The sequence below is a fragment of the Metopolophium dirhodum genome, chromosome 8 (genome assembly GCF_019925205.1).
Source record: "Metopolophium dirhodum isolate CAU chromosome 8, ASM1992520v1, whole genome shotgun sequence".
Classification (NCBI taxonomy): Eukaryota; Metazoa; Arthropoda; class Insecta; order Hemiptera; family Aphididae; genus Metopolophium; species Metopolophium dirhodum.
Window position 1 is genome coordinate 36470768 of NC_083567.1, and position 17376 is coordinate 36488143.

At 29.4% G+C, this 17376-nt stretch overlaps 1 protein-coding gene across 1 annotated transcript; it reads left to right on the plus strand.

The window, feature by feature from the left end:
* The first annotated feature begins 4748 nt into the window (after nucleotides 1–4748).
* LOC132950686 (prisilkin-39) lies at nucleotides 4749–6743 on the plus strand. The gene is made up of 2 exons (XM_061022216.1): nucleotides 4749–4906; nucleotides 5302–6743. The coding sequence occupies exons 1-2, from the start codon at nucleotides 4886–4888 to the stop codon at nucleotides 6265–6267; spliced, it is 987 nt and encodes a 328-aa protein (XP_060878199.1). The 5' UTR covers nucleotides 4749–4885; the 3' UTR covers nucleotides 6268–6743.
* Nucleotides 6744–17376: the final 10633 nt, after the last annotated feature.

Consider the following 17376-nt stretch of genomic DNA (forward strand, 5'->3'; position numbering starts at 1 on the left):
ATTGTATATTTAAATCAGTTTAAATAGTTAAATATTAAAATAAAATTACAACTTATTTAGTAATTATATACTTATTTATATTTTGATCAACAATTTGAATATCTAATTGAAACACGCAATTACATATAATATAATAAATAATAATTAATAAATAGTTATTGATCACCCAACGTAAATTTGTTCCGGACATCCCAAGGAATATCTTCCTAGAAATTCCCGTCAAGTTACGTTCCTATAAATGTCACTGGACACCTCTAGTCACTAACTAAAATACTACTCAAGGCCCTAATAAAGCTTACAAAGGTCCGAAACTATATACACATATAGACACTATAAATTATGTAATCTTCCTACACCGCGTGTGCATATCCTGAAATATAATTATCTAACGAACATTTGAAACCAAGAAGTACATATAGGTAATAAAATCAACCCATCATTAGTTTTGCATTTTATAAACAAAATATACTCACTATATATTTCTCAACGATTTTACCTCCATCAAGTTTGAAAGTGCTGGTTCGTTTACACTATGAGATCAAACGCAGCTATAACAGAATTTGGTGAATTCGATTAATTTCCAATACAGATTTAAAAAGTAAAAGTAAATATAATATTAACTATACTATTACTATACATAATATATTATAGGTGATATTATCACTATATAAATGGCATAGCAATAATAATTCATTCCAGCCATCATAATATAGAGGCGACCGGCAGCGAATTTTAATAATATTAAAGATTTTTTTAAATTTGTAAAATGTATTGGTTTACCTTTCTGTTTTTGTACAACAACATGTATACAAAGCATGGTATTAAAATCTTTCATATTAAAGATACGTATTAAGTATGTACGAAAACCATGTACAAAATCTAGTATATAGATTGGTTAGTTCAATAAAGAAATTTGGTAAATGCAGTGTTAACTGCAGGAAAGTTTATAATAATATATACAAAAGTATAATATAGTAAAGAAATAAAGTATTACAAAAGTAATAAGTATAATACGTACCTAAATATAATGTTTTATCACGTAAAAGGAGTGCTCCCTCCAAGTTTCGTACTACCCATATATATTTTTATCGCTTTTGTAAGAAATTCAAAATGTTTAAACTTTTTTTTTTGTTAATCTTTAATTGGTTTGAGATGATTTTTATTATAATTAAACTTCAGTACAATCACCATAATATAAAAATTAAACCATTTTTTTTGTATAATAATCAACTATAAAACTATTTAATATTATCATTTTATTTATTTTTTTTATTTTCTATTTGTATTCTTCTCTCAATTGTTAATTGCACAAGTTATTATTAAAATGTTAATGTATATATAAATGTAATTCTAATGGCCTTAGTTGTCGAAGCAAAAGTGTATAATTTAAAGACCGATAAAAAAATATATTATAATTATTAATTACTTAAATATTTTAATATTTATTGTATGCATTAGTTTATTTAACATAATATACAATATTGAATATATTATATTATATAGATACTCAATGCCTAACTATCGATAAACAAAAAAAAAACTCAAATGGTAGGTATATACAGCTAATGGTTTATGGTAATATATCCTTAAACTAAAGCGCATTATGATATATTGAAGTACTTGCCGAGATTTTTATGAAGTAATAGAATGACATAAAAATAATCTTATATTATACCCCACTGTTACTGTAAAATGTTAGCTTCTTAGAAAATCTAAAGTGGAACTCGTTCCTTTTTAGCAACTTCCATATTTTTATGGAAACCTTTGAATGAGAACGTAAAAATGGACGCTATAATATAGCTATACTGTTGTACAAATGTACACGAGCTATACATTTACAGTATGATCATTTTATATTATTCTATTGAGTTTTACTTGTATCTAAATTCTAAATAGTATTTTAATAATAAATTATACGCTTAAGATAAATAAACAAATACATGATTTGGATATTGAAAAGTGGTAGCGGGAAATTTATTAGATTAAAATATACTAAAACAGGAGAGTTTTAAGTGCCTAGGTAAGTAATCGATCATAATCAATTCCTTGAAGAAATTCCGTAATATAGTATTTTCAAATGTTTTTTACAAAGAAAAATAAACTATTTATGAAAAACGTATTTGCAAACATCATTGCATTAGATATGTGTTTTAAGTAAACATTTTTAAATCATTGTCGTTTTCTAAAATGCAGTGGCACGTAAATAGTTATTACACTTGAAACCAATTCCAATGAAATGTATAGAATATCATTATAATCATACAATAAAAATAAGACGACACAGGTGCACTGAAGAGAAACTATTTTGAAGATGTAAGTAGCAAATAATGTACATAATTGTCCAGGACGGGTGACTGCACACATTAAATGGATACTTAATTATTGCAGTTACATATGGAATCGTTTAATTATACTTGAAATTGATAAACTTGGAATAATTATCACTAAAGAATGTTATCTTTTACTAAAATTTTAAAACTTTTAACATAAGTAGGTAGGTACTACTACAAACACTATTCTTTTCAGTTGGCTATATTATGCACTTTATATTGTGCCATTATATTTGATGTTGGTGTAGGTATTTATGGACGTTACAGTTCGATTGTTTTCAAACCACGACTGATTGATGTACATTTATAATTTTCTAGAAAGTATTGTTTAAAACTTTAGAATAACTTCATAAGAGTAGGTAAATTTACTTAGCTATTTAAGCTGTTAAATAATGAATAATCACTAATATTTCTACAGTTTATCTAATTAATCTAAAGTAACGTAAGTACTAGGTTAATAATTCTATAATATGTTTATTATTCCAACCAATTAAAAAATAAATAATTGCTCATTAGTTATTAAAATTAAACATTTTTGGTTTGCCCATCTTTAAATTTGCTTTTTATCTAAACATCATTTCATTTAATTTTTTTATTGAATATTGTTAAATTTGTGAATATTTGGTATATTATCTAGATTCGTAATACTGTATATACATGCGTTGAAAAAAAAGAACCTAAGTTAATAATAAGCATTATTATAAGTTATTATTATTTTAATCGTTTAAAATACGTTAAAAAAACTTATTTACAGTCTACAATTATAGTACAATGTATACTTAACATTCGATTATCTTAATGTTATTTTGACTTGATATTGTATTTTAATAATAAATTAATATATTATAGTAAATAGTAAGTTATAATAATATTTTTCTTTATTTTTATAATTTTTAAATTGTAACATGTAGTTATGTAGGTATAATCATTTTTTTTTAAATATTTAGTTACCTATTTATTTTATAATAGTATTGCATTTTTTTTTTAGTTACTATGATATAATATCTAGCTATATAGTAATATAATTACATAATATTTAATATCTTCATACTGATTAATTCGATAGTGCATAATAACATATCTGATTATTCATGAATCATAATACATTAATAAGTATTTAAATGTTTTATGTTTATTTGTATGTTAATTATATTTTTAAAAATCTTTTCTATTACCCAAGAGTTAAAATTTAGCACGAATTTATAATTTATTGATTAATTGCTAATTTTATTGTATTGAAACTCTATTCCATTGACATACATTCAAATATTAATTTACAATAATTCTTAAATATATAATGTAACACAGACCAATATAATACCAGAAATTATTTTACAATTCTACTTAGCTTTTCAATTATTAGATTATTTTCATCAACATATTTTACAATTTTTATTTTCCCCTCATATACGATTAAAACTAAACAATGAATGTATTAAAGTGCCACAGTTTCATAAATCAAAATTTAGACTACCCAGTAAATTTATTTTAGTTGATATATTATTATTTAAGTGTTTAAGTTTTTCAAAAAACAATTATTTTAAATAGTGTAGAGCTTATTTTATTTTTATATGCAGCCATAAGAAATACTTCAAGTAATTGCGATTTTTATAATCTTAATAAGGTAAATTTGTATATGCTTTAATATTTTTGTTGGACGTCCGGGAATTGGGCAACTACAATTTTATATTTATAAGAGGTAGACGGGTGATTGAGCCACTATTTAAAACGATTTTTATTATTGAATCCGGTAAGTAGAAGAACTTGAAGAAAAAGTTTATATTAAAATTAGAAGCGTAGGAATATTAAAAGCCAGGAAACGGAACTCTAATTCGATAGAATTATATTATTAATGAAATTAAAAAATAAAACCAGAAATAATTTGTAAAATCTGTACCGAAATAATAAAAAAAATAAATAACCATTTGTATAGTTTTATGTACTTACCTAATTTATAAATTTATATTTAAGCAAAAAAAAATTTTAAAAAAACAACAATATTAATCAGGCGTAGATTAGGGTAAAATAATTTTTTTATTTATATAAATAACAAAACTTACAAACGCACAAACTATGTACAAAAATAATTATTCCATATATCTTAATAATATTGTATAGGTGCATTTATAGCTATTAATAAGTAGTATTGTAAATGTATTGAGGCGATTTTTTAATGTAAAAACGTTGAAATTTACCAATGTGATTTTTAAATGTTTGCAGTTTGATTGGTTTTTTTTTTACTCTCGCGGTATTTCATTAAATGTAGTTACCTATCTATTATTGTAGAACGGTGGCCGGCCGGCAGGGTCAAAGAAGCGCACTATCACAAGGTGAACGAAAGAAAGAAATATTGAGAAGGAGAGTGATAGTTGATGTTACTAAACGAATTACAAAAAGTGAATGTTTTGCCCGCATCCAAGTTGTCCGTTTCCCAGGTGTATAAGAAGCGTCGTTAACTTTAGCTCATCATCAGTCAGCCGTTCTACCGTGAGTGAACAACTATCAGTTTATTCTAGTGGTGCATTTGTGTTTAGTTTGTGATCAAAATATCCAGCATGATGAAAACACGCTTTGTAGTGAGTACCTACAATACTTCATATATTTACAGACGTTCAATTCTTTAGAGTTTATTTTAAAATAAAAAACTTAGATTTTTTTCCATCGTTGAAAACATTATAAGACATTTTATTTCAAGGATAAAAAATTTAACTTACTATTTTTATACTTAGTAATTTTTCTATCAAATAAATCATAATTTTATAAAAATAAAAACACTAACGTTTCTCAAAAACCAAATATCACTCCGACAGTATTATTATAATAGTGTTTTTACCGGAAAACTTAGTCCGTTCGTGTTTTTACAATGTAAAGTATCGAATTTGACTCTTATCAGTTGAATTCTATTCGATACTAGCAAATTGTTATTTACTCACAAAGGTATGAAACTGACAATTATTATGTGTTATTACAGGTGTTGGCGTCGCTTGCGACATTAGCACTGGCAAGACCCGAAGCTGGATACTCTTACAGCGCACCGTCCTCGTCAGGTGGTTACTCGTCCGGGAGCACCGGCCTGAGCTTTTTGGGCGGTGGTGGTGGCGGTGGTTACTCGAGCGGCGGTGGCGGTGGATACGCCAGTGGTAGCTCCAGTTACGCCGGCCCGATCAGCTCCGGTGGATACTCCAGCGGCGGCGGTTCCGGTGGATACTCCAGCGGTGGTAGTTCCGGTGGATACTCCAGCGGCGGCGGTTCCGGTGGATACTCCAGCGGTGGTGGATCCGGATACTCCAGCGGTCCGATCAGCTCCGGATACTCCAGTGGTGGTGGAAGCTCAGGCTACTCAGGTGGATCCTCGGGCTACAACTACGCCCCGGCCGCCCCAGTTGTACAGAAACACATCTACGTGCACGTTCCACCCCCAGAGCAAGAATATGTTGCCCCACAACAAGTCCACCAGGTTGCCCCACCCCAGAAACACTACAAAATCATCTTCATCAAGGCCCCAACCCCACCGACCCCAACCGCCCCGATCATACCACAAGTGCAACAAGACTCCGAGAAGACCCTGATTTACGTTCTGGTCAAGAAACCCGAAGACCAACCACAAATCTCCATCCCGACAGTGGCACCGACCGCACCATCCAAACCAGAAGTATACTTCATCAAGTACAAGACCCAAAAGGAAGCCGGCGGTTACGCAGCCAGCTCTGGCGGCTCCAGCTTCAGCGGACCCACATCGTCGGGTGGCTTCAGCGGTGACTCAATCGGACACTCCGGTGGCTCATCCATATCCTCCAGCGGACCCGGTTCCAGCTACGCTAGCCCGTCAGCAAGCTACGGATCCCCAAGTGCTGCCAGCCCATCGTCCAGCTATGGATCCCCGAGCGCCAGCCCATCATCCGGTTACGGTGCCCCGAGCTCCAGCGGATCTTACTAGGGTGTTCGATTCAAACGTGATTTTATACAATTGTCATCCTTGCGCACACGCTTCGCGCCGGTGGCCGCGGAAAACCGTTGATTGTTACTTTTCCACGGTCGGTGAACATTTCGAGAAGCGTGGCCACCCTCCACACACAATTATCCCCCAAAAATCCCATCCCCCACCCCTCCTTAATACTACACCCTTAGACCCCATCCCGCTCCTCATCCCTCCAACAAATGCAATTGTAACATATTTTATAATGTCCATGTAAACTATTTTATTTGTGTTTTATATTTTGTTTATTTTTTTTAACGAAAATCGCGATTTTTTATTATATTTTTTTATTATTTTTTATTAGTCTCAAGCTCAATTTTCAAAATGCGTATATAATACGCTATCGTAATTTTACTAGCTGACTTATATTATAGAACACATAATATTGTTGTCATGATTTATATTAATACAAAATATACAATTCAATTTTTTTATAATTCTTTTCTTATTTTTCTCGTTTCCGTCATGTATAGGTACGCTTATAATATTATGGTTGTTGTACGTTTCCAGCGCCACAAGACACAACGATATTGGAAACACCGATGTAATTAGGTGCCAGCTGTAAGCAACAGGTATCTGTATATACTATAAGAAACGCCAACGCATATTGTTTTTAGAACGCAAATAGCTGCAATAGCGGTTGGCTATCTGTATCGTAATTTGCATATTTTCTTTCGCTACCTTTTCACAGTTGTATAAAATAATATATATATATGTGACTACAGCAGCAGCACTATTGTATATGTATATTACAATGTACCTAACTGTAAGTTGTAATAGCACTGCCGGTTAGATAGGCCGGAAGACGAATCCTTCGAATTCCGAGCCGCGGCCGATCCAACCCGCGGAGACTTTCGCCTATAGTGCTCGCGAATTATGTATTATTTTTGTTTTAATAACTGTGCGGCGGAGGTGGCCGGACCGTGGCGGCGATTCGCGCAATGGAAAACGCGAAGAAGAAATAATAATAATAATAATAATAATAGTTGCGTTCGCCCCGTAACGATGATGTGGCGATCGCGCGCGGCGACCCGTCGCATATTATTATTATAATCGCGCGTTCGGGTGTCCGATAATGATAAAACAACAAAATACCAGAAATCAAATTAAATACGAAACAACACGAAATTTCATCCGAGCAGCACTTTCGCCCATCACGACCGTCACACACACCTTTCTCCGCGACGGAATAAAATAATGTGTATATGCGCGCGTATACACCAGTTCTACCTGTACATTTAATAATAATATCGTAATACATAACAGTGGCGACGCCAGTGACCCCGACCGGTGACCCGTGCTCGTCGTGGGCGAAACGGAGTGAAAATATGATATATTATTACCATCGTAATATATTATTTCCCGTCTCTATATTATATATGTAAGATATGTGTATATAGCCATATACGTATTCAGATACCATCGTGCCCGTGTGGTACCTGCTGCAGTCGTTATTGTAGTAATAATATTATTATTAGTGTTTCCCGGTGACGACCTTCAAGAGCGTCATCTTCAGTCCACGGACCGTCCGGCCGGCCTTCGCGAGAGCTGCGATCCGCAAATGTAAAAAATTGTAACAGGAAATTACATGACATTACATCAAAATTGCTACGTGTACTGATTTACTGGTGATTTCGCATCGCACGTCCGTCTCGATTTTGACGCTTACGTTTTATTATACGCAATTATTTGAGGACTGTCCCGAAAAAGTTTGTTTCTAGAAAACTCCATTTTTTTCTGCAAATCGTTAGGCAGATATATTTTTTTAACGTTTAGTATGTATGGATGCCACAATGCCGGATTGACATTAATAATATTATCAACTTTAAAACCATTTGCACTATAGGTAGTAATATCAATAAAGCTTAACCAAATTTAGTTTTGTTTTTTAATTGTTTGATGCACACTTTATAATATAGTATTCAAATATTCAATAGACTACCTAATTAAAGACTTACCTTTCTTCAGTACAATATACATTAGAATAACTCTAAAATTATATTCATTTAAATGTGGTTTAAAATACATCGGTATAAAAAAAAATTCAGGAACTTAAAAGTTCCCAGTAAAAATTTAATTAAAAAAAAAAGGTTTATACCGCTACAGGATAGCCTTTAAATATCATAAGTTATGACTTGTAACAAATCTAAGTGTGTTGAAAACTGCAGGGTATTTCGCGTTGATTCTTATACAATCAGAATTTTAATAAATAGGTATACGTAACAATGGCGTGAGAATATATTACACTTAAAGAGATCATCAAATTATTGGTATGCTAAACAATAATAATTAAAACAACTTGACGTGATCACGTTATTCGTTAAACCCCATAATATAATGTCATGCACACGTAGTACAATATATGATATGTGTGTATGTGTGCTATGCGTAGATTGCGTAATGAGCAGCGGTTCTTATAATATTCTGAATTTGCTAGGTGCTGGTGCCTATATTATATTTGAGTAGGTAACGAAACGCCCACTCGGCACGTTTACAAAATGCATTAAACGGAAGACAGTCTGCTATACACAATAATAACGTTATGGTTAGAATATACTATTGTATAATATCATATTATATACCTATATAGTATATACATATATAGATTTTTTTTAGTTTGTAAATTATCTATAATAATCGTATGTAATAGTATTATGTCGATCACCTACGGCGTTGTATTAACATAATATTATAACATTATATATTATGCCGACAACTTGTACCTACTCAGCTGTAGTTTAGTATAGTATACACATACAAATTCCGTTTAAATTTGCACGTGTGTGCCTTATAACACACCGTTTAATCGATTTCCGGAATAGTACGACTCGGTATAGGTTATAATAATTAACCAATAAGTAATTTATTAATATAATGACGTTGTATGCACAATATTATTACACGCGTGTTTAAAGATTATGTGACGTTACACGATCTAGAATATCCCGACTATATTTTATTTATGACGTAAAAACGAATGGCTGATGGTGTCGGATCGAAAAACGTATAGAAAAATAATCCAACATACCATTATAGTTGGCCATTATAGTTGGTACCTTCATAAACAAAGTACAGTAAGTCACGGCTCACGATATCGATATACTTTGTTATAATTTTATTTAGGGATGCTAGATTATTATCAGAAGTGTAGCAAAGAATTTTACAAGTTATGAAAATAACAAAATTAATAAAAAAAATAAAATGTACCTACTATAGCTACATTACAATGTCACTAATTGTATACTAATATTTATATTGTGAAAATGAATAATTTATTATAAAAGTTTGCTATATCGTAATAGAATATAATATTTTTTACAATTTTATTATAAACTTATGGAGGGAGGTGTTACTCACATACTCACCTACAAGTTACAACACACACTCACCTTCGCTATGCCACTGATTATTATAGTAATAAAAATCGCGATAATTCCAATTCTTGTCATCACTTTGACAAATAGTGTCAGTAGTGTCACGAATATATTGTATATACAAGACGTTCTCATATTCGTGATTTGATTTTTTCTTGTAAATATTTTTGAACCACAATTTTGGACATTCATTAAAACTGTATAAGAGAGTCATGACTGTTGATAATATAATTAATATGACATATTTTTGTTTTGCTTCATTCTAAATAATAATAATAAAACAGCCTGGTAATAGTTGTTTTCGTGTACTTTGAATGTTAGAGATTGTAATATTTATAGATATATTATAGCCTATAGGTACCTAACCTATACTATTTACGTAAATATTTTAAGTAAAATGATTAAATTGTGTACCTAATATTAAATAAAAGGGTATTTTAGTAGGGGGAGTAATTCAATGAAGTTCCAGATTTATAAAAATTATAGTAGGTAGTGGCTCAATTGAGTCCGATAAAAGTATACATCAGATAGTTGATATTGGATGTTCTTATTGTTATCTTACCTAAGTAACGCATTACTAACATTATGAAATAAATACAGTGCAGCATATGAGATGAAATACAAATATAAATCAGTAGTATAATAATCGATCTTCGGTACTCAACTACTCTGTAGCGATATTTGACAATAATAACGAATAAGAAAAATTAAATTGCAATAAAATAAATGCATGTAGGACGTCAGGACCTAACCTAACCTAACCTACATAATTAGTAATTAATAGTATTATATTTTTAATTTTTCAGTATTTAACACTAAGAATTTTACAATAATGTATTATTTGACATGTTATTTATTTATTTATATAACGGACATAAGTCACAATATTATGTACTGACAGTCCTAAGTTCGAGGTAAAAAGGAAAGGAAAATATTTTTCTTTTAAATTTTTTTTCGGACTTAACAATTGGGGTACTTACCTATTTTTCTTACCAAATTAAGTGTATACTTATGGGTCGATTATGGGACTTAACTGTAATACATCCTTAGTAGATGGGCATGCGGGGACGAGGATGCACACGACGAAACAACATCCTTTATAATGTTAGACATTGTTAGTGTGTACAGGTATGCTGTACATAATACATAATATTATTATATGCGCCGAACGCAGTAGTTTTTCTCTTGCTGCCGCGATTAAACACAAAATGCGCATCGTATTATTATTTTCTCTCCAATGACTGTACATCTTATATAACAGCTGCACTGCTGCAGGTTAACTAGATACGAATCGTTGAACCTCCTAGGAATATAGGAATATACAATACGTATAGACTATAATATTATCTATGTGTATATTATAAAACTCACCTGCAAAAGGCCAATGACATCGCCATCGATGTTAAACTACAGTGACATGAACAGTGGACACGATTGTTTTTAATACATTTTACCCATATCCGTAACTAATCCTATCTGATTATTTATTTATTCGCAAGAATGCATTAATATAAGCTGTGCTTTTTTTTTTTTTATTTCAATAAACCTATTATATTAATTGATGTATTGTTAGTTAGATAGTCAACATATCTCCGTAAAACATAAAACTGTGTTAATCGTCATAATAATATTTGTACGTATACATGATATACATTATGCATTTCATGATCTTAGGTTATTTGTAATATTATTTTGATCGACTATAGGGGGCAAGATTATCTACGGGGCACCTTATCTGAAGGAGTTATAAATCGACAAATTGTAAGTAATTCTCTTAAGCAAAAAGGTACACAAGAGTTGTATGAAAGACCAGCTAAACTAATGCATCGACATTTAAAAGAAAGTATTGATATCAGTGTTAAAAGTACATTAACAACTACAGATATTCGCTATATAAAAAATAATTTATATCGAGCTCGAAGTGAACAACTACTATAATTATTACTGTTTATTTATTTTTGTTAGTTGTTTAAGAACCCTTGATTAAAATACAGAATTACGTTCTCGATTTTTTGGGACGCAAATTCGTGTATACCTTTTTTACGGGACGCAACTCGTGTGCTGATTATCTAATTATGCTATGGGTTAGGAACGTTAGTTATTGGTCATACGATATGATGCATAATACAAGCTTATAGCTCAGTTGGTATACATATCAGCTATTATTTATGTAGTTTATTGTAATTAAGTGCTTAAGTAATTGTAACCTATTTGGATGAAATATATAAATAAATAATAAAATTGGTGCATACATATCTAATATATTATTATAAATTATGATTATATATTAATATAAATTATTTTTTTACCGGAAGAAATGACCTAAATAAATAACATATTATGTATTTATCTCATTCGATTTACCATTTATGCGTTAAAAATGTAATGGTGTTTAATAATAATAATTGCTAAATAGATTACTTTAGGTACCGGATTACTGTAGAAATATATTAATGTTAAATTATATTATATTGTATTTTATCAAGTAAAATTCTATAAGACTATAATCTAGTCAATTACATTATTGCAAAAATGTTTATTAAAAATAAAATATAATAGGTGTAATTTTAAACCAGTATATTATACACGAATATAAAATAGATAACTTCAAATTTTTTCTTAAAAATATGCTGATATAATAGGTTTAATAGTGATGATTGTCATCCCCACACATTTATAAATGTTGGAAATAAAACCAATTTTACTGTTGTTTGTAACTTTCTTGCAAAGTAATAAAAGCGTACTACCTACTTTATGAAATTGAAGTATAATTTTCAGACAACAATTGTATATACCACGTCATGAAAGTTTTAAAGTACTACATTTTAATAAAAACTGTATTTTCTAAAATAAAATATACAATACTTATCGTGAGACAAATTTATTACTTGCTTACTTCTCAAAATTTAAATGATTTTCATTCGTAACTGTACATTAAAAATTAACCATGGATAATAATAACCTTAATCTATATTTTTCCTATATCCTATCTAAATATTTATTAGCCATCAATTATTGATATTTTTAAAACTATACCTTTCACAATGACTTAGAAGTTTTATTATAAACCTTCTCTTTATTGTTTGTTTTAATATATCATTTTAGACTCTTAGTGAAGCAAATACCTAGTGGTTTGATTTTACAATGATGTTCATATTTTCATCTTTATTTAACACTTTAGTAGGAGTGCTCAAATAGCACGGTTATGAACTGAAAAAATTGTCTAAAAATACTTGTTATTAATTTTTTGATTTTCTCAATAGTTTCTAACTTCTAAAATAATCTAAAAATCTGAAGTAATGTTAGAAATCCCGGCTCAGAATAGTTTATATTTGACCTCTTCGGAGTCATAAACACATAACCGCATTAAATATTTGTTGGCTTTCGTTCACACGGTAATACGTATAATGTATATATTACCGTATAATATATACTAATAAGTAATAATAGCACAATAGCAAAGGCGTAACTGGACCTTTAAATTTTAGAGGGGGGCTTGAGCATTGGCTATTTTTGATAGCCTTAAAAAAACACAATACATGCAAGCAGTTTTTCATTTATAACTTTAAAATATTAAATAGGTATGCACTGAATATATTTTAGATTCTGAGCGAAGCGATGAATGTATTGATTTTACAATGATGTGTGTTTTTTTTTTATTTTTTTTTTTTTTGTGTCTGTCATCACCTTTTAGGACAGTAAAAATACTTGGATTTTCTTCAACAGTAACTTTTCTGATAGGAAAGTGAATCTAGTTGGTACTTTTGGGGGTCAAAAGTAAAAATTTCCCAGTAGTTTTCAAAAGCGACGTAAAAAAAAAAAAGAAAAATTAAGGAAAAACGAGAATTTTTACGCAAAATCTGTTTTTGAGAAAATCGATTTTTGTTTTTGGTGTAACTCTGGGACATGAAATTTTGACTGAATGTTTATAGTTGCATTTCCTATACACCATAACATTTTGAAAATATTTTGACTCTTTTTGAGCTGTTTACGGACATTGTCAGTTTTCAATTTTTTTAGTTTTTTTTTCTATAAATATCAATAAAATTTTATTTGTTGGGTAAAAAAAGCGTGAAAATTTAATATAAGGCTCCTGATATATTGAACTAATAGCAGTTGAAAAATATTAAAAATACATAGGCACAATTTTTTTTTATAAACATTAAAAGTTCAAATTTTAACAACATTTATCAAATTTATAATTTATTAATTATTTTGTAGTTAAAAAAGTATAAAATGTTTAACTTTTATGGCTGAGGATTGAAAATTTAAAACAAGGCTCCACATAAATAGGTTATATATAAATTACTTTATTCACAATAATATCATCAAATATACTTATTTCATAGGCTCCTATTATAGGCTGACTGACCGTTTTTGCTCAGATCGTTTTTCTTATACAATGATATTATATCATTGAATTCAAATTTAACACCATCCATTACAGTGACCCACTTGTAACCTACTGTACAGCAGAGCGACATCCACTTATCCACTTTTTTTTTTAGTTTTTTTTTCTATAAATATCAATAAAATTGTATTTGTTGGGTAGAAAAGCGTGAAAATTTTATGCGAGGCTCCTGATATATTGTTACAATAGCAGTTAAAAAATATTAAAAATACATAGGCACGATTTTTTTTACAAGCATTAAAAGTTCAAATTTTGACAAAATTTATCACATTTAAAATTTAGTAATTATTTTGTAGTTAAAAATGTATAAAATGTTCAACTTTTATAGCTAAGGATTTAAAATTGAAAACAAGGCTCCACGTAAATAGGTTATATATAAATTACTTTATTCACAATAATATCATCAAATATACTTGGTAATATCATAGGCTGACTGACCGTTTTCGCTCAGAATCGTTTTTCTTATACAATGATATTATATCATTGAATTCAAATTTAACACCATCCATTACAGTGACTCACTTGTAACCTACTATACAGCAGAGTGACATCCACTTACCCACCTTTTTTTTAATTTAATTTAAATGATAACATTTTAAGTAATAATACCTAATCTGTAAAGTATGTTAGAAAAATTGACGTTTATCAATACTGTACTATTAAATTAACTATTAAGTATCTAATATATTATATGCTATTACTATTAATTATTACTAGTATAGATTGTTCACAAGGAACTAAAATAATAACAATTAATTAAGTTAAAAAAAAAAAATAGTTTTAAACGTTACAATTGTATTTTTTATAAATTATATTAGTTAAGGACTATAATGTTAACTAAATACCTATACTATAATTTATAATATTATATTCTCGTATATCCTCAATACTGGTATTTAAATCTAACACGAATGTAAGTTATTACTTATTATAGTCAAATTTGATACATAATTAACACCAAGTTATAAAACCAAGTGTGATAAAATATAAATGTTGTAATGACTATAATTGTTATTTAAAATATTCAATACGAACGAAACCAACATTTATTTAACAAAACAAATGTATTGCAATGCTCTGTATTCAGTCTTAAATAATGCTTTTACATATATTACGTTCAAAATGGTTTGAACTTTATACTTTTTTTTTTATTGCGTTGCATTCAACAATAACTTATTGTGCCATAAATATTATCATAAGAGCGTATTCGATTAAAATATAGAATACATAGTGTTATAAAAAAGTAAAATAAAATTTGTTACCAAATTGTGTACATATTAATATACCAATATGTACTATATAATATAGTACCTATTTACTATATTACAGTTAAGTACTAAACAGCGTAGTATGTTTGTCTATACATTTCTTCTTTATGGTTCTGAGTTTCTTTAGTATCCAACACTTAAATTATTGCTTATTGGTTTATTGCATCATTTATTACAACTCAATTTATAAATGATCTTTTCAGTACCATAATATAGATTCGATCCAGTAGCGCTCAGAATCATTAACGAATGCTATTATTTGCCATATATTTCAAATTATAAATGATTTAAAGAAAAACTGCATTATCAGCCTGTTCCACGTACTACGATGAATGAAGTGGGAAAAGTGTAAACACTCTGAAACATGTGGCATGATTTATAACGAGTTATCAGCAATAAACTGTTATTAATTTAAAAACTAAAACAAATATGAAAAAATATGTTTAAAATGTCTTTAAAAAAAACCCCTATAGATTATACCCACCTAATTTAGTGGCACATATAGGAATTGTCTATGAAGTAGTCCAGCTAATTTTCCAAACACATTTAAGTGGCGTATATTTTAGATATTTAGATAGGCTAGATAAATAGGAATCGATCTAAAATCAGCACTGTTTGAGCACATTTTTATTAACTGTTTAGAAGAACATTTATGGAGGGTCGTATACCGTTGATCAATTAATAGGTGAAGTGTGGGTATATCACATCGTTGTTTTTGGTTATAAATAGGCGAGCAGAAATAGCAGCGTGAGCAGGGGTCTTGTCGTGTCACCGTGGTAGAAGAACCAGTCTCCCGACTTCCACAAATTTTAACATTTTATTTTTATTAGATTCACCACGTACCAATTATAATTGGTGCTTGCTAACGTCACACCCACCTGTCATACAATACACTTTTACAGATATAATTATATTATCCATATGTAGGTAGGTACCTATAATTGTTGGTGTTATACTAACATGAACGCATGAATATAAAACTTGCTCTATTTATAATCTATTAAACATTTAGTTTATTTTGAATGAATATTGAATAATGTAATTTTTATCTAATTTTGTTATGTAATATTTGAATGGTCTAAGGGCATTATATTAAAGGCTATGATATTTTTGGGCATATTTGCACTCGTATATTATAGGTTTTATAGTCATAAACATCCTAAACCTGAATCATCAAACTAATGGATTAAAAAATGGTAAACGGTCACTTTGTACGGTCCATTGTTTAAATTGCATAACGCGGACACTTTGTATTGTCGGGTAAAAAGGTAGATTGCAGAACGCGGACACTTTGTATGGTCCGGTAAAACTTTAGATTACAGAATGCGGGTACTTTGTACTATTATATACATAAGGTGTATATTGTAAATATAAGTGGTATACCTAAGTAGTAAGTATATAAAAGTAGTAAAGTATATTGTCATGACAAATTTTATTAAAAATGTTATGTATTATATTATTTGGTAAATCTGGGAAATCATGGGAATCCATCGATACAAATTTATTATTATATATATTTCCCAATCGCGATATCTAAGTTAATCAAACAGTTATCATTAGCGTTTATCGTTGAAATGCATTTCACTAAGACGACGACCGTCACATCGTCACGATGGCAACAACAAATTCAAATACATTTAGACCAAAATTCATTAAAGATAGTTTTGAGTACATAATATTAAGGAAAAATTTGAATGATATACGTTGGAAATGTTGAATCACCACATGTGTAGGAAAAATTTCAACAAATCTTAGAGAACCAGGGAGTACCTAATGTATAAATATGTTATTGTTATTTCCTAATTGTGTATATTTTAACTATAGTAGGTATAGGTATCTTGTTATTGTTATACAAAAATATTATTTTTTTTTCAACAGTATACAAATATACAACATACACAATATAAAAGACTAATTGTCCATAATAATATTGTGAACGACATATTAAAAATATGAACTTAACTTAAATATATATATATATATATATTTATTAGTACACCGTATTTACTAAGTTTGT